General features: G+C 39.0%; 1 protein-coding gene across 6 annotated transcripts in view; it reads right to left on the bottom strand.

The window, feature by feature from the left end:
• Positions 1–20,113, bottom strand: part of DNM3 (dynamin 3) — a gene marked incomplete at both ends in the record, with an annotated part of 492,105 nt that overhangs the window by 396,491 nt on the left and 75,501 nt on the right. For all 6 annotated transcript variants that reach the window (XM_084251016.1, XM_084251015.1, XM_084251013.1 and 3 more), the window contains one exon: positions 13,152–13,225. In XM_084251016.1, coding sequence (XP_084107142.1) covers positions 13,152–13,225 — 74 coding nt within the window. The remainder of the gene's footprint in view (positions 1–13,151; positions 13,226–20,113) is intronic.

A 20,113-nucleotide genomic window follows, 5' to 3' on the forward strand; every position in this document is an offset into this window, starting at 1 on the left:
GAGTGGCTTTTCAGGCTTTTATTGCGATTTACTGGGTACACGGCAGACAGGGGTATAGCCCCCAGCAAGTCTTCACTCTTTCTGGGCTCTCCGGCGTTCTCTGGTGGTCTCTGCTGTTCCTCTTCTTCCTCAGCTTCTGCTTCTCTGCTTCTGCTGGCGTCCCTGTGACACCGCCCTTAAAAAGCCCAGTCTTAGCCCAGATGAATCCCATCTACATAGGCCAACACCCTATTCCAGGTGCTCGCCATCAGGCATGCATTTGGGACCACAGGTTTCCATCATCTATCCTAATGGCGGGAGGGCAGAAAAGCCTGATACTTTTTTCCTTACCCTACACCACCGTTCTTTAGGCATTTCCTTTCATGAATATCCAACTTTAGCAGTCTCGATACAGCACAGATAGAAAATAATTTAAAGATTTATTTAAAAGTTTGACAACAATTTAGAAAATAACAAAACAATTTAGACATCTAAATTGACTTTATAAATCAAAATAGACCTATAATAAAATGTTTATGTTTACTCTGAACCCTGTACTAATACCCAGTCAATATAAAGGGTACGTAGAATCTAGTATGGACATGGATAAGCATATACATAGTAAAATGAAATGCTAAAATGACAATGAAGAGCTAGATATATGCATGTCAAGAAAAAGGGGTTTTGTTTTTTTTTAAGATTTATTTATTTATACAAGCACTGGGTACAGTCAGAAGCGCGGGAGCGTGAGAGAATTCACCAGAGCCAGAGCGGGGAACAGAACGGGCAGACTGATGAAATACACTGCTGAGGGGAGCAGTGGGCGTGGCAGGAGAGGTCTGTGCGCCATGTGCGACCCTCGCTGGTGGCCGAGGATCAAACTGGCGCTGCAGAGGCTGCGGGCAGTTTCACAACCCAGCACTCAACCGATGCGCCACCGGGGAGGCCCAAGAAAAAGGGTTTTAATGAAGAATAGAGTAACAAGGGCAAACAGATCTAAAATGGAAGTTACAGTTGTATGCCTTAGGTTAAAGACTTTCCAAAAAATAAAAACTCTCAAATAGCTTTCAACATGCCTTACAGAGTGTAAGAGCAGGAATAGACACGGTGCAGGTTTCCTGATCCCATATCCCATGCAGACCAGGTGAAGGAGGAGTCAGAGTCCTCAGTGGCTTTGCAGGCTTTTATTGGGATTACCAGGTACATGGCAGGCAGGGGTGCTGGGGGCTGGGAAGCTGGCAGTCCTCCCAGCCCCTAGCAAATCCTCACTCTATCTGGGCTCTCCAGTGATCTCTGCCTCTGCTTCTTTGCTTCTCTCTTGGCTTCTCTTTCGGCTTCTACCGGCGTCCCCATGATGCCGTCCTTAAAAGCCCAGTCTCAGCCCAGGTGAATCCCATGTACCTATGCCCACACCCTACTCCAGATGCCCGCCATCAGGCATGCATTCAGGACCGCAGATCCGTCATCTGTCCTAATGGCGGGAGGGCAGAAAAGCCTGATACTTTTTTCCTTACCCTACAGTCCACCCCCTCAGGGTTTTCTGCCATATAGTCTCCATATATACAATTTTCTTAGCAAACATAAACAATGCAGCCATGGACCACAAAAGCAAATACATCACAATATAACAACAAAATACAACAGAACACAAATAAGTCCAGGCAGGGCCCCAACCCAATGCAAAAGACAATTATTGGTACCAGCAGATGAGCCACCAAATCTGCTGCGAAGGCACTGCTCATACGAAGGAGGGGAATCACTCACGGCATCTACTGTAACACACCAGGAGCCGTCAGGCTTCCTGGCCTTCTCTGGCTATAGTCTCGGCTACAAGCCATACACAGCGTCCACCCCCAGGATGCATTCACTCCTAGATTGGCGATTCTATTCCACTGTTGGGGGTAATCACCAACCCTCAGGGTTTCTGTCTGCAGTCGCTCCAACACTCGGCTTTCATAGTCACCAATGCGACTCGCAGACCCCTGCACTCAGGCCAACCCATTGCACATGCACATGGGTTGGGGATCTAAACTCTACATTCAGCTTGGGCTCCACCCCAAGCCACGTTCCCCACCATCCCCCAAGGATGGGTTCCTCAGCAACTTACCCTCACTCGACAATGAGCAGGGCATCACCCACAGGTGATTTTACGAGACTCACTGGTCTTCAGCATACTCAGGCTGCTTAACAGCCACTCAGGGCTTCTCAACTTAGCATCAACACCAGCTTTTGCCTTCTCAGTTGGCTTTTCTCCACCTAGCTGCTGGGCATACACTGGCTGCTTTTGGCCATCAAGGCCCACTAGCCACCCCCAGATTCCCATCTCCTGGAGTGTACTAGCATCCTCCCCCAGGGTCCTAAAAACAACTTGCCAAAGTTCCTTCGCCTTCTGGCGGGATTGTCAGTCCATCAGTCCAAGTCCATTAGGCCTTTCCATCAGCACTGGCAAGCTCCGAATCGCGGTCCTCTCTTCCCCGACGATTCTTGCTGACTTGGGGGCCGTTGGCTGGTCCTCTCGGGCATCTCCTTCACACCAGGTCTCGTCCTGTAGCTCCTGGACCTTGTCCATTTCCTGTGCCGCCATGGTGCCTCCAGTGTCATCACAGGCAAACAGTCTGTTACTCCTCAGTCCCTCCAGGTCTTCAGAGGGCTCCAATACCCGTCTGCATGGATCATCTTGCTGACTTATGCCAATTGTAGGGGCAGGAATAGACACAGCACAGGTTTCCTGATCCCATGCAGACCGGGTGAAGGAGGAGTCAGAGTCCTCAGTGGCTTTGCAGGCTTTTATTGGGATTACCAGGTACACGGAAGGCAGGGGCACTGGGGGGCCGGGAGGCTGGCAGGCCTCCCAGAAAATCCTCACTCTGTCTGGGCTCTCCGGTGATCTCTGCTTCTGCTTCTTTGCTTCTCTCTTGGCTTCTCTTTCAGCTTCTACTGGCGTCCCCGTGACGCCGTCCTTAAAAGCCCAGTCTCAGCCCAGGTGAATCCCATGTACCTATGCCCACACCCTACTCCAGATGCCCGCCATCAGGCATGCATTCAGGACCGCAGATCCATCATCTATCCTAATGGCTGGAGGGCAGAAAAGCCTGATACTTTTTTCCTTACCCTACACAGAGATATAAGCTTGTTAAATTCTATTTTTCATAACACCTGTAAAGTACTGCATAAACCCAATTCCTATATAATAGAGCAATAAAAACTGAAGTAAATGAGAAAGACAATTTCATCTAGTGTTTACTTAAGTAAAGCTTAAAAATAAAATCATTTCTCTTTAAATATTAGTCAAGATGAGAGTAACAAAAAAACAACTGCAGAAACATAGCATGTAGGACACAAACTGTTGTGTGTGGTAGTTGTAGGCATTCAAAATCTGTTAAATGAACAGGTAAATCAGTGAATCCAAAGATGAGAAAATGAAATTTTGTAAAACAAATACAGTTTGGGAAAATAATGAGAAGAAATTATACCATGCTTGCAAAAGATTGTTAGTATTAAATGAACACAATTATTTGAAAAGTTCCTAATGTGAATTTAGTTCACTTTACACAATAAACACCTTCAGTTAGTACAAAATCACCTTGCAATCCAGTAAAGTAGCTCAGCTATGGTCTTTTCTTAGGCTGTTGAGACAACGAAACAGTTTCTTAAACTTACAGTACCTGTTACTTAACAGATGACAGGTCGAGTGACTACTAAAGTAAATGTTTCTGGGAGGGGAGGGCATAGGTTGTGTCAGTAGAAAACATAAAGCTTACCCCACAGAGAAGAAGATGGAGAAAATGCATTCCAGGTTACTAAGACTCACCCAACAAATGAAAAAACAGGGAACACCTATGACTTGCAGTTTTAATTGCAAGAAACCCATGGGAAACACTTAAGCGTTGGAAGGTGTAGGTAATTAGTAATTATTAGTTGACTATCTACAGAGGCATGATGGAAAACAAATCCACTCACTTTCTTCCACTGAAAATCAAACGTCCTCCTTCCAGATTTAAAAAGGTATTAACAATTCCACATATTATCTTTTAGTCTTCATCAATATCAATTATTTCAGGACAACCTTTTTTTTTTTAATAGGACTAAGAAGGAGGATAAAAAAATTAGAAGGGCCTCCCTGGTGGCGCAGAGGTTGAGCGCTGGGTTGCGAAGCTGCCCGCGGCCTCTGCGGCGCTGGTTCGATCCCCGGCTGCTCCCCGGCCACCGGAGGAGGGTCCCGCATGGCGCGCAGACCTCTCCTGCCGCCCGCTGCTCCCCTCAGCAGTGTACTTCGGTCCTTCTGCCTGTTCTGTTCCCCGCTCTGGCTCTGGTGAGTTCTCTCACCCTCCCGCGCTTCTGACTGTACACAGTGCATGTATAAACAAACAAACAAATAAATAAATAAATAAACATGCCTCTATTAAAAAAAATTTTTAAAAAATAAATAAAATTAAAAAAAAAATTAGAAGTCTCCAAATTAAGAAACTTGATATCTCTCTTCCATCCTACCTTTTTAAGCAAGCATAGCTCTGGAGTACACATTTACAGACAAAAAGGGTTTAAGATCAGAAAACTGTAATTTTTGGCTTGGAAATTTGAAGTAGATACAGTTCTCAATACTGTCTCCCCTATTAAAATAAGAGATAAACAGACCTTCAAACACACACACACACACACACACAAATTTTCACCACTGTAAAAGTCATCTTAACCTGATAGTCATGAATAATAATTCTACTTAAGGGCCTCCCCTGGTGGCGCAGTGGTTGAGCGCTGGATTGTGAAGCTGCCAGCAGCCTCTGCGGCGTAGGCTCGATCCCTGGCCACAGGCAAGGGTCCCACATGGCGCCCGCTGCTCCCCTCAGCAGTGTACTTCGTCAGTCTGCCTGTTCTGTTCCCCACTCTGGCTCTGGTGAATTCTCTCACCCTCCTGCGCTTCTGACTGTACCCAGTGCTTGTATAAATAAATAAATCTTTAAAAAACAAAATAATTCTACTTAAGTCCATTACTTCATTTTCTTTGGCAAGAAATACATTTCCTTTAATTTAGTCATTTAATTTCTAGATGAAAATGTAGTGGAATTAAGGACAAGTCATCTAACTATTAAGAAATAAAATTTGGGTCAGGTTTGCTTAGAATAGCTCTTTGACTTTTTTCAAAATTTTGAGAGTTGAGAGAAAATAGTTCTGGATCTTTATTGGAAAGTACATCAATGAACAACTAGAAATTCTAAGTCTAATAATAAAAGTGTTTAAGCCAAGAAATGAGGTAACAAAAGAAAATCAGTAAAAATAATAGTTTTAGAATATTGTCAGAAAAAAAAGGAAAAAATGAATGCAAACCAGTAATTTCATGAACCATGCAAATATTAAAAGAACAGTGACCTGGAAAATACAATCAAATCATATTTTAAATAGGTCTAAATGAAAGCCCCAGATAGCAATAACTATCACTGGTTTATAAGAATTTTGAAGGAAAACCATTTGACCTCTCTATGAAATAAGTTACAAATGTGGGACTATTTGGACACAGTCCTACCTTAATACATGTATAGATCCTCTACATCTCAATCCGCTTAACAAGTATGTTGTTCCACTTAAGACATTTGAAAGTTCATTTATTTATTACATTGTATCCAATATTCAAGGACCAATAATTCAAAGCATCCCTCAAAAAAACAAATTCCTTGAGTGATTGGCAAACTTCTTGGAAAATTAATATCCCCACTGTCCCACTCTGCCACCAAATATTTCTAATTTATTTTTTATGGTTGCATTTTCCAGAATTAAAAATTATGTGCTTGACAATTGTAGGGTAAGTGATTATCAGGCTTTTCTGCCCTCCCACCATTGGCATTGATGATTGATCCCTGCAGTCCTGAATGCACACCTGATGGTGGGCACCTGGAGTGAGGTGTGGGTATACGTAGGTGGGTACACCTGGGCTGAGAGACGGGGCTTATAAGGGCGGCATCATAGGCTTGGAAGCAGGAGAAGAGAGCAGAGAAAGAGTAGAAGAGCAGAGAGAATGAGAGGAGAACAAGAGAGTGAGGGCAGAACCAGCAGAGAAGCAGAGACCACGAGAAAATGCCAGAGAGCCCAGAAAGAGTGAAGATTCACCAGGGACTAGGAGGCTCACCAGGCACACGGCTGGCAGGTCTCCTAGCCCCCCCGGCACCCCTGCCTGCCGTGTGCCTGGTAAAAGATCAATAAAAGCCTGAAAAACCCACTGAGGGCTCCAGGACTCTACCCATCTGCACAGGATCATAGAGAACCTGCTCCGTGCCTTGCTGGTACTATACAATGGACTCAGATGAAGTCCATTTCAATTAAATTTAGATATATAAATGTAAAACAAAAATAAGATGTACTTTTAAAATAGTTTAGTGTTGCTTTTCAAATCAATACTTGCCTGTTTCCATTAAGTGCCAATCTAACTTATGAAACTATAAAAGCAAATCCTAAATTTAAAGATTAATCTACAAACTTCTTTAAAGTATCTCAAAATATTAAAAATAGATCTACCAGCAATTCTACCCTAAGAATACAAAAACACTGAGAGAGGGTACATGCACCCTGCTTTCATTGTTGCACTATTTACTATAGCCAAGTTATGGAAACAACACATGTGCCCAAGGATAGAAGAGTGGATTTAGAAGATGTGGTATATACACACAATAGAATTCTACTCAGCAATTAAAAAAAAAAAAAAAAAACCCTCTTGCCATTTGCAACATGAACGGAACTGGAAGGGATAATGCTAAGCAAAATACGCCAGAAAGACATATCACATAGTTTTACTTACATGTGGAAAATAGAGGAGGAAAAAAAGGGACAGTCAAAACCAAACTAATAACAAACCCTGGAAATCTGTTTTTAGAAATAAAACTACCAGAGGGGAGAGGTGGAAGGTGGAGAGCAAAGTAGGGAGAGAGCCCCATGGACTACGGTGGAGGACTGGAGGACTATGGGTGCCTTGGTGGTAGGAGTGGGTAGTGACATACAGCTGAGGAGATATGATCCTATGCCTCTGAATCACACACAGTGTTGTAAATCAGTGTTACCTAAAAAATAAATATCTCACCTGTGAAAAGTTGACATTTTTTTCCCCAGAATTAATTATTCCCTATTATAATAAGAAGACATCTCAGGCCTCCTGGTGGCGCAAGGGGTTAAGACGCAACCTATGAAGCTATCCATAGCCACTGCAGCATGAGTTTGATCCCCGGCCAGGGAGGTGACCCACATGGCACAGCAGACCTCTCCTGCCTCGCCCACTGCTCCCCTCAGCAGTGTATTTCAGTACATCTGCCTGTTCTGCTCCCCACTCTGTCTCTGGTGAACCCTCTCACCCCCACTGCACCCTGCATCTCTGGCCTGTACCCCAGTTCTTATATGCATAAATAAATAAATCTTAAAAAAAAAAAAAGCCATCTCCTCAAACAGTCGTTGGAACAGATCCACCTAGACTCAGTGCCCTTCATGCTAACTTGATGATGGACCCCTGCATTTAGCCCCTCACTCAGGGCTCAGTGATATGCTGCCGCCATGGGCCTCCTGCTGCTTCCACACTGCTGCCTCTTGTCTTCACCTCACCCTAATAGACATCTGGTACCTTCAAAATGATTTTCTGACTTCTGCCCCTCAGCATCTTTATTAAAATGGTTGTTTGCAACAACTCCAACTGAAGACCCAAAATACTGATGAATAATAATTCTCTAATACATTACAAGTCAGATGAAATTTTTAAAACATGGACACATGTTATATTGTGCAGCAGGTATAATGCGGGGGTGGAAAATCAAATTTTAATGAATTAATATATTTGACATGCATGAATGGAGGAAGCAGCAGAGAAATCTTTCACAAAAGAAAAAATGCTTCTGTCATTTGAACAATTACCTTTAATTTATCCATTTTGTAATTTCTGATTACAAAATTTCTGATTTTTAATCTTTCTTTCTTACACTAATGTCACTGAAATAAAGGCAAGTACAGCAATATAATAACACTGAGAGAAATATTTTAACATAGAAATGTTCTCCGGGAGACAAAAGTACTTATCCTTTACCATGCCCCACAGGTTTTCCTTTTTTTAGTCCTTAATAGCAACTTTTAGTACAAAAAGTGACTTGGATTCTATTATCTTTAAAAGCCGTTTCTTTTCAGGAGGCATATCAAATTCCAAATAGATTTCTTCTTAAAGCAGTGACACATCCAATATGCTCAGCAATTCAATAATATTACACGTTTGCTTTCTCAATCTGATGTGTCATGAGCCAGTAAATAGTAAGATCAGGCATTGAGAAGGACACCAGTAATGTGTTCATAAATGTTTACTGGTTGGCGTAAAAGAGGGGGGGATGTCCCTGACTTGCCACATTCGCCAATTTCTCTACTATAAATATTCTCAACTTACCATCATAATGTCACTGAACACTAAAATGGGAAAAGAGGTGAACAATCTGATCTTGAGGAGGTGACACAAATGAATTCCTGCACTTGGCACTGGATTAGCCTACAGGCACTGAAAACTGTCCCCTTGTTTTTTGTTGGGATTTTTTTTTACAGACCAGAGATGAGGGGGTTGGGGGAGGGTGGAGCGGGGGTGAGGGGTGGAGCGGGGGCGGCCCACCCCCCAGAGGTGGAGGTGAGAGGATCCTTCTGACTTATTTCAGCTAGCGCAGTCCCTTCCAGCTCCATCCATGTTGCAGCAATATTTACAACTGCTAAGATATGGAAACAATCTAATGCTCCAAAATAGATAAATGGGTCAAAAGTTGTGGTATATATACACGATGCAATACTACTGAGCAATCAAAAAAGATAAACTCATGCCATTTGTAATAATGTCCCTTGTCTTATACAGAGCCTCTCCCTACTCCCTTGCTCTTGATACCACAGACCTTATCAACACCTCATCAATGCTTTGTCTGGCTCTTGTCCCCCTAAAACACACCTTCTGATGATTCTGAATCCAAACTGTTATGAACCTATCACTTATATTTTTTACCTTTATTAACAATCAGAAATGGTGGTTTTTCTCACCTTCCTCACCACACTGTGTGATTTCTTAGAATACTCTTCTGTGTTAAGTACTAAATATTCTAAAACAAATTATATAAAAAAGACATAGAGCCAGCAGCAGGAGGAGATAAGCAGTTAAATATTACTGAGTGAACATTATGTTGGAAATTAGATAACAATTGTGAATTAAGCAATTTCTATATTTACCATTCACTATTCATACTCTTACATAAAATTACCCTATAAAAATATAGTGGGGGGCCTCCCCGGTGGCGCAGCGGTTGAGCACTGGGTTGCGAAGCTGCCCTCAGCCTCTGCAGCGCCGGTTCGATTCCCGGCTGCTCCCCGGCCACCAGAGGAGAGTCCCACATGGCGCGCAGACTTCTCCTGCCGCCCACTGCTCCCCTCAGCAGTGTACTTCGGTCCTTCTGCCTGCTCTGCTCCCCGCTCTGGCTCTGGTGAATTCTCTCACCCTCCCGCGCTTCTGACTGTACCCAGTGCATGTATAAACAAAACAAAACGAACAAACAAATAAAAATAAATAAATAAAACATGCCTCTATTTAAAAAAAATATATATATAGTGGGTCCTGCAAATATAAAGTCTGAGTTTCCTATTTTAAAAAATGCAGTATTAATGTCAGAAAGATACTAGTGACAATCTCCACTCATACCAACAGTGTGGCCTTATATAAACTGCTTAACTATACTGGGGCTCTTTTCTAAAAGGGGAATCATATCTTAGAAGATTCTTGTAAAGAATAAGTGAAAAGTGCACAGTGCTACTACATAATTAATGCACCAAAAATGGTAGCTACTTATTATTATAGTTTTCAACGCATTACCTATCCTAAGCCTAGTAATCCTTTTATAAGAGTTTCCAGAACTAATGGCAGGAAAATCTCTGTGTTAGGATACGAAACATCCACATGGTTTTGAATTTTCCTATATGCTCTGACATTCCACACCTCTGGGACTGGAACAACCACAGGCTCAAATCTAACCTCACCCAGGCTCTTTAATGACCAAGGCTATTCTCTCTGGATCCTTGAGCCATAAACCTTTGTAAAAAGCCGGACTAGAGCCCTCCTTAGTTGCAAACAGAAACTAAATCTGGGTTTACAGATTTAGTTTATGAAATCTTACATCACTGGGTTTTTAAGAGTTTCAAAGCTAATAGATGAAAGTAGTAAGAAACAGATTTACTCAATTTATTTTGTGCTGACTAGAATAGCTTTTTTTTCCATAAGTCAACAACAACAGATAGATGTATACAGAGAGAAAGAAATGTAATTCTCCTGAATTGGTGGAATTACTTTAACAAAAGTAACAACAAAAAAATAAATATAAATATCGTAGATAGAAAGGTATGGATGTTATACAAAAAACATCAAGAATTTTACTAAGTGGGCCTCCCTGGTGGCACAGGCGGTTTGCCGCACTGTGGAGCTGTCTGCAGCCTCTGCAGCACCAGTTCAATCCCGGCCAGCTGGGGAGGGTCCCACATGGTGCGGCAGACCTCTCCTGACTCTCCCACTGCTCCCCTCAGCAGTGTATTTCGTCAGTCTGCCTGTTCTGTTCCCCATTCTGTCTCTGGTGAATCCTCTCACCCTCCCGCGCATCTGGCCTATACCCTGGTTCTTGTATAAATAAATAATTTTTTTTAAAAAAGAAGGTTAAAAAAAAGAATTTTACTAAGAAATACAAAGAAAAATTGAACAAATGAAAGGATACAGCATGGTCTCTGGAATGGAAAAAAATAATAAATATTTTAAAGATATCAAGTATTTTTTTATGAAGCCATAGATTTAAAATAGTTCTAGTGACAATACATTTGCTTTTACAAAATTATTCTAAACTTTTCCACATTAAAAAAAAAGAATCCCTAAATAAAAATAAATAATGAGGGGAGAACTATACAATACAGTTGTGACAGATACAATATGAAAGCCAATTATAAAGCCCCCAAAATGAAGTCCTGTGGTATTGGTATAATAAAACAAAAACAACATTCAGGAATAGAGTCAGTAGAATGTAATATAAAATAAAGGAAATTCAGAAAAAGTTGTTTTAGCATACATGAAAATTTCAAAGAACTAAATGTTTAAAAAGATTGAAAATTTGAAAAGGAAGAAAATTGTGTTAAATATTTAATTTTTGCTAAACTTAAAAGTAAAGATTTGATAAATATAAAGAAAAGGTAAAACTTGTACATTAAAAATTATATAACTAGACTATAAAAATTATATAACTGGGCTATAAATCACCAGAAAGATAGGAACTTTGTCCTACTTACTGCAATATCTCTAGAGCTTAGAATAGTGACTATACATGGTAGATTTATAATTTACTTTTTTCAAATGACACTGCATTTGAGTTCATTCCTTTGGATCAAATGCAGTGCAGATTTTTCTTAAATATTAAAAAATGCTTTAAGATAATCTAATTATTACAAATTAAATCAGCCGAAATTATAACAGGAAGTCTGAACACAGAGTGTTTTACCAATTATTTAGATATTCTTTAATTTCTTTTAACAATGCTTTCTGGTTTCAGGGCATAAGGTCAGCATATAGTTTGTTAATTTTATTCCAAAGTAGTATATTCTTTTTGACTTTATGATAAATGGAATTCTTTTCAAATTTCATTTTTTGAGTACTGCAAGTGAATACAACTGATGTTTTGTATACTGATCTTGCGTCTTACAACCTTGCTGAATTTGTTTATTAATATTAACAGTTTATTAGTAGATTCTTTAGGGACTTTTATGTACACGACCATATCATCTGCAAATAGAGATCATTTTAGTCCTTCCTTTCCAATATGGATGTCTTGCCTGTATTTCTTTCTCTTGCTCAAGTGGCTACAACCTTCAGTACAAAATCATGGCAAGACTGGATTATTCTTGTTTTGTTCTTGACCTTAGAGAACAGCATTCATTCTTTCACCACTAAGAGCTATGGGCTCTTGCACATGACTTAATAGGTGGAGGAAGTTCCATTCCATTCCTAATTTCTTGAATGTTTTTACCATGACAAGGTGTTGAATTCTTTTGAATGCTTTTTTGGAGTCTAGTGAGATGATACTTTTGTTTTTTATTCTATTGGTAGGATATATTACTTCAGCTAACATTCAGATATTACACCAAGCTTGAATTTCTGGGATAAAACAAGTTGATCTAATCCTTACTCAAACAGAGTTTTAAGGTATTCAGATAGCCAAAACAATCTTGAAAAAGAAGAAAAAAGTAGGACTCATACATCCCAATATACTGTATGGCACTGGCACAAATACAGACACATAGATCAATTGAATAGAATTGAGAGTCCAGAAATATACATCTATAGCCAACTGATTTCAACAAGGGTGCCAAATCCATAGTGGGGAAAGGAGACTTTTCAACAAATGGTGCTGGGACACTAGATGTCCACATGCATAAAATGAATAAAAAACCCAAGTGTAAGAACAAAACCATTCAATTCTTAGGAAAAAAACATAGGGGCAAACTTTCATGACATTGGCTTTTGCAACTTGTAAGGTATGATTTTTATGATGCTTAAATCTTACACATTCAAAGAAATTGTCAGGGAAAATGGTAAAATTCTCAGAAAGAAATGGGAGGAGATAAAAATATGCAACTCACAAAGGAAGAAATACAAACACCAAATAAGCATAAAAAAATTCAAAATTACCAGTTGCTGTGAAATAAAAAAATGAAAGCAAAGCTTGCTTGCTTGTCAAGTTTATCATATTATTAAAGAGGCAAACTCAGCATATTAGATATAAATATAAATATAGAATTTGGATAGAAATATAGATATAAATGCATATACACAGACAGGAAGGAAGTATACCACTGGGGTATAACTGTCTGTGCTACTTTAATTTAAAATTATATAGTTTGATCACAAGAAAATTACACTTTCAGGAGTTAAAATAGTAGATGGCAAAAAAATTATACATGAATGAGACTTTTCCTGTAATGCAACCAGAGAAATTAAAAGAGCAATGAAGAAGGAAGCATTCTGGAAAGAAATGCTGGCAGCTACCAACAACAGAGTGATGACAAAAATGTTTCTGTTGCTATAACCCGACACCCAGGAATGGAGGTAACAGGTACCATGGAACACACTCACCCATGTGGCAAACATCCTCATTCCTTACCTGCTTTGGAAGTAACAAGTTGCAGTACAAGAGGCCGTCTCGTTACAATGCCTGACCCTCGAGGGAGAAAGTCCCTACAAAAAAATAAGAAAATAATAGATTAAGGCATTTTAAAGAATTTTAGCTACAAATTTATAAGTCAACTTCTATGGTAACCCCCATCAAAATTCCAGTGGCAGGACTCACAGAAGTAGAACAAATAATCCTAGAATTTGTTTGGAATCACAAAAGAATACCAATAGTCAAACTAATCTAGGGAACAAGCAAAAATGGAGACATCACATGTCCTGACTTCAAATTGTTATCAAATTAATCAAAATAGTATGACACTGATATGTTTAAAAAAAAAAAAAACAGAAGGGTCAATGGAACATAATAGTACATAAATAAAATCCCGAGCATATGGTCAATTAATTTACAACAAAACGGTAGAGTTTTGGTGGAGGGTGAGTGACGTATATGCACATATGGAGGTGTGAAATTGTATTACTCCCAAAATTATATGATTATGTAAATGACTGAAAAATTAATACAATTGAGAAAAAAATTACAACAAAGGATTTATGAATAGACAATGGGCAAAGGACAATTTCTATAATAAATGGTGTTGGGAAAACTGGTCAGCCACATGTGAAGACTGAAGCTAAAGCATTAAAAAACATCTGCATCATCAATGAAAAGAGAAGGCAACCTAATGAAAGGGAGATATATTTGCAAACCATATATTTGACAATAAGTTGATATCTAAAATATGCAAAACACTCATACAACTCAATAGCAAAGAGATACAAACAATCCAAACAAACAATCAATTGAAAAATGGGCAGAGGCTCTGAATAGACTTTTCCAAAATAGAAACACAAATGGCAAACAGGAACATGAAGAGATGCGCAACATCATGAATCGTAAGGCAAATGCAAATCAAAAGCACAATGAGGTTAGTTAGTATAGCTATTATCAAAAAGACAAGAAATAACAAGTGTTTGCAAGAATGCAGAGAAAAGGAAACCCTCACGTGCTGCTGGTGGGGATGTAATTTGGTACAGCTCTCTGAAAAATATTATGTGGATCTTTACAAAAATTAAAAATTGAACTGCAACATAATGCAGTAATTTCACTTCTGGAATTTCCACTTCTGGAAGAAAACAAAAACAGTAACTAGCAAAATATATGCATGCACCCTGATGTTTATTGTGGCATTATATATGTATGTAATGTATAATACATTGGGCTGTATAAAAGGAAAAAAAATCACCATTTGCAACAACATGGATGGAATTTGAGGGCATTATGTTAAGTGAAATAAGTCAACAGAGAAAGGCAAATGCCATTTGTAACTTCCATTTACAAAATAATTAAGTCATGGGGATGTAATATGTAGCATAACTACAGTTAATAATACTGTGTTGCATATATAAAATTACCAAGAGAGTAAATCTTAAAAGTTCTCATCACAAGAAAACAAATGTAACTATGTATGGTGACATGTGTTAGCGAGGTGTTAACAAGACTACTAGTCTAAATTTTGCAATGATACAAGTACTGAATCATTATATTATAGTGCCTACCTGAAGCTAATATAGACCTACCTTGTAAGAGAAGCATTTGCAATGTATAAAAAAAGGGGGGGCTTATATTAACTATTAACCCAGTAACATTATCATAATGACCTTACTGGAATATATCACTCATTCATTTAGCCAGAATAATCAAAGTTTTTCTTAAATTATTGTATATTTTCAATTCATTTTTATTTTCAGAGAATCAGCATAATAAAAACATTATCTACAGCAATTAATCCTTAGTAATTTGAAAATTCAATGCTCTCTCCAGTTTCAAGTTGAATATTAGCACCATCAAACACTGATCATTACTAAAGATATATTAGATTGAATCTTTGAAATATCCTGAAATTTTTCTGTAATAAAACGTCACACAAAAAATGTAAGACCAAATAAAATAAGTATTGTGCATGTAGAAATTAATAGCAAGGTAAAAATATGGACTTCATGCTTTGTTCTCTTTCCTGATAAATGTGAATTTTTCATAAATAAAGATTTTTATTTTTATTTATTTCATAAATAAATGATATGTTAAAACACAGTAGACTGGGCCTCCCTGGTGGCACAGCGGTTGAGCGCTGGGCTGCGAAGCTGCCTGCGGCCTCTGCAGCGCCGTTTTGATCCCCAGTTCGATCCCCGGCCGCCAGCGAGGGTCCCACATGGCGTGCGGACCTCTCCTGCCATGCCCGCTGCTCCCCTCAGCAGTGTGCTTCATCGGTCTGCCTGTTCTGCTCCCCGCTCTGGCTCTGGTGAATTCTCTCACCCTCCCGCGCTTCTGACTGTACCCAGTGCTCGTATAAATAAATAAATAAATCTTTAAAAAAAAAAAACCACACACACACACTAGATTGATGAAAGTATTATACATCTACAAGGTGACATAAATCATTACTAATTCTGCAATGTCCGAAAATTCATAAACATACAGCACAGTTTTTAAATACATTTAGAATGCCTCAGAAACTTCAGAAGAATCATTACTGTTTTTAAAAAATAAAGAATTCCACTCAAAATACATTTCTGATTCAATGGCAATATTTCCCAAGAAGTGATTCAGAACCAACAGAAAGTATTCTAACCCAAAGGCCCGGGGCCCAGCCTGGACGAACAGACTGAGAAAGTTCAGGAGAAGGTATAGGGCAACTGTACACTTCACTAGTTCCAGGGGATTCTGGTGCTCACCATGGCTTGAGAACCAATGGTTGCAAGTTGGAATATGTTAGCAAAACAGAGCTTCTCAACACAGATGGGATTAAAATAACCAGCAGCTTATAAAATTGGTAAAGGCCACAGAGAATGCTGCAAAACCCATTTCTTCAACGCCTCCAATACTTTATTTATTTGCATAGCAGAACTGGGGTGTAGGCCAGAGATGCAGGGGATGGAATAATTCACCAGAGACAGAGGGGGGAGCAGAAAAGGCAGATTTACTGAAATACACTGCTATGGGGAGCAGCTGGCTAGACAGAAGAGGTCTGTTGCGCCTTATGTGGCATAGCTCCCTGGCCAGGGATGGAAATCAGGATGTAGTGGGTATAGTGCTGAGACTTAGCCCATAGGCCACCAAGGAGGCCCAATTCCACCACTTTAGGATAGAGAGTCACAGAATTAAAATTTAGGAAAATTTCCCCTACTACAACTCATTAATTTTATAAGTACTCGTGTAAACTCCAATGGAGGAAATAATACTGAACAGCCTCTTAACTAAGATAATGAATTAATTATTTAACTCCCAGGGCTGTTTAATTTGCAATATCACTTTATGTGACTAAAAGAGAATTAGTGAAAGTGCAGACATTTATCTGCTAAACAAATGCCACCTAAAATAAATAATATCATCTTGATCAAAAAAATAATAATGAGGAACTAAGAAGTACTGAGAAGATGCTGTGGGCATGACCCTGCACTAGTTAGACAAGAGGAGTTTGAAGCTTAATGGGAAGATAAAGGCATGGTTATAGGAAACCATTTAAGAAGGGAACAGAAAAACTCCATTGGGAACAGAAAAAATTACATTCAGCGGTGAGACAGAATGACAGGGCAAACCCCGATATAAAATGGGGTTGCCTGACTGTGGGTCCTCACCTGCGAGCTTAAAGGGGACTAATTAATGCTAAACTGCAGACATACACAAAAGGTTGATAAAAGGTTTATTTACAAGAGAAAGGGAAATGGGAAATGAATAACTCAGGAAGAAAAAGAGGGAGATAAGTTCATAACTGCGTCCTACCCGTTCCGCTGACCTGGAATCCCAATGACCCACCGAGCTGGCAAAAATCTAGCACAAGACCCCCCCCCCCCACATGGCCAGTTAAATACCCAAATGGAGAGCCTAGTTGCTTAACTCTGCCCTGAGGTCCTCGCAACCTTCCCTTTGGTGATCATGGGATTTGCAGTTCCCAGTGTGGTGGGGGTGGAGTCCACAAAGCCTGTAAGGAGTTTGCTCGGGACATCCTTTTCCCCTATCACTTTTGAAAATATCTAAATGCACATAATGAAGATAACTCTTAATTTTCTCCAAGAGTTATCTTAGAATATTTGCTAGTTTGGATTTTTTAAAAAACATGTAAGGTTAATTAAAATGAGCAGAGCATCCACTGCGTGCCTTCAAAAAGGAAAACAATACTTTGAGACTCAAAAAGAATAACGGGGGAAAAAAAACTCTCTTGAGCTGGAGGCATCTGTCGGAGTATTAGACCATGAACAAGGCTTGAGGATGTATAGACGCCAAAGAGAAACATACAGTTCTTAAATGTCTAACACCATTTAAGAAATCAATGAAATATTCTTGGAAAAAAAGGGGGTAGAAAAGAAAGAAGGAAAGAAGAAAGGAAGAAGAAAAAAATGGAGGTTTAGTTACTACCCTTGTGCTGTTATCGGTTTCAACTAGGGCTTATGACTATGTATTTATAAAGTAGATTTAGTAACAATCCTCTTGAACATTATTAAAAACTACTAGAAAGTATCGAACATCTTACATACCAAATAATTATCACGTGTCTAAGTGAAAAGTAAGTCCACGAATATATCTCTTATTAAGTAAACAAAACTGGGCAATAAGAGTAATAAATGGATTCAGTACCCAAGCCCCTTCTTACTAACTCACACTTACTGGCCCCCTTCGTGGCTCTCACAAGTCCTGCCTCTCACATGTCTTATCTCCTAACTCCAATAAGTACATTCTCACCAAAGTCAAAAAAGAATTTGGTAGTCAAATCCTTCTCCTGACTTCACAGAAGTATCCGAAATGCAATAAGCCTTAGAAAGAAATTTCTCTCTTCTGCAGAGTGACTAATCTGGCATCCTGAAGATTCTTGTCATTCCGATGATCCAGCAGCATGAAAACCATATGCCTAGCACCCTCCTGCTGTGTGAGCTGTGGGGGAAGGGTGAGCCCTCAAATGAACACAGAACCCTGGGTACCAATGAATGGGCCAAATTCTCTCTAACCCTCAGCTTCTTTTGCTGCTAAGCTGTGAAGAAACTATAGATCTAATGAAAGGCAACATATGGCAACTCTTTAAAAACAGAACCACCATAGGAAAAAAATTACTATTATTTTTACTACTGTAGAATTACCGGTGTGTTTTCCCTGATAATGTAGCATTCTCTTATCTTAAATTAAAAAATAAGCCTCCAGCTCTCCTGCCCGCCTGTTACTATGCAGGGGTTTCTTTTCTTTTTTTTCTTTTATGCTTTCCTGTTATTAAACATTAATTCAATCAATATCTATTGAGTTGCCTTTAAAATGTGTGACACTGGCCTATACGCATGGTAGAAATAATAAAGTTTTTAATAGTGTAAGTACTAGGCTCACAGAAAATAAAATAAACAAGACTAAATAAAAATGTTTTCAAACATTAACTTTAAAATATCTATTTCTTGGGACCTCTCTGGTGGCACAAGGGGTTAAGCACAGCACTATCAAACTATCCCTAGCCTCTGCAGCAAGGGAGCTGACCCACATGGCACAGCAGACCTCTCCTGACTTGCCCACTGCTCCCCTCAGCAGTGTATTTCAGTCAGTCTGCCTGTTCTGTTCCCCACTCTGTCTCTGGTGAATCCTCTCACCACCACCACCCCGCCCCCCACACCTCTGGCCTGTACCCAGTTCTTGCATGCATAAATAAATAAATCTTTAAATACAATATTTCTTTCTTTAAAAATATTAAAAAGAAACACAGTAGAGAAAGTATTTAGAATATATATAAACAACAACAAAAAAAGAAATAACTGGTATCCAGAACATTAAATACTAGGAGAAATTAATAAATAAAATAGCCAGAAGAACTTAATGGGCACTTTATAAAAGAACTTAAATGTTTAACAAGTATATAAAAGATACTAAAAACTTATTAGTAAACAGAGAATTGCAAATTACAACCATATCATTAAACAATTATCTTAAAAAAAATTTATTGATGTAATACTGATTTATAACAGCCCTTTAAATTGAAGTCTTTAAATACTACATTGTATTCACAGCTAGCATCCCAGTTTTCACAATCACCATGCAGGTGATCCCTTTTGCCCAATTTACTCATCCCTTTTCCTCTTCTGGTAACCATTGTTTTGTTCTTATCTTCTAAAAGATTGTTTTTCAGCATAAATGCCCCAAAATAGATGAGTAGATCAAAAAACTATGGTGTATTTATACAATGAAATATTACTCAGTGATCAAAAAAGACAAACGCAGGCCATTTCAGCAACATGGATGGAACTGGAAGGGATTTTGCTAGCTGAAATTTGTCAGAAGGAAAAACATAAGTACTGGATAGTCTCAGTCATATGTGGAATATAGAGAAACCAAGGGAAAGGTCAAGAAAAAGACAAGACTAGCAAGCTGACCATAGAACTGAGACATATGGCAAAGGAATGGGGGGGGCTAGCAAAACAGGGGAAGGAAGAAGACAAGAGAATATGGTGATGGTTCACAGGTGATAAGGTGGCAGGAGAACTATGGGGATGACAATGATGTAAGAAAAAAATTAATAAAAAATTTTTATAAAAATAAATATAAAAAAATAAAAGTTTGATCTTGTCTTATTTCATTCTAAACACCTATCTTATTGAACAAAGGAGTTTGGGGGGCTTTTTTTTTAATATATACCCTCTGGTTTCAATTTTTTTTCTTACATCATAGTCTCCATAGTTCTTTTCACAAAACTTTTCCCTTTGCAAAACAGGAGAGGCAGCTGTTCTGCCCACCTGTGACTATGTAGATTTCTCTCTTTTTCTCCTTTTCCTAATAAACCTGTCCTTTTAAAATGTAATTTTTAAAAAAGAAAGAAAAAGAAAAGCCTCTACACACAGTGTTTTAACATTTCATGACTGGAATTTGGAGATAAGGAACCTCTGAGCCCACCTAACTGTCCCCTTGGCATCAATCAGCTGCACTCG

This window comes from Talpa europaea (genome assembly GCF_964194135.1).
Source record: "Talpa europaea genome assembly, chromosome: 12".
NCBI lineage: Eukaryota > Metazoa > Chordata > Mammalia > Eulipotyphla > Talpidae > Talpa > Talpa europaea.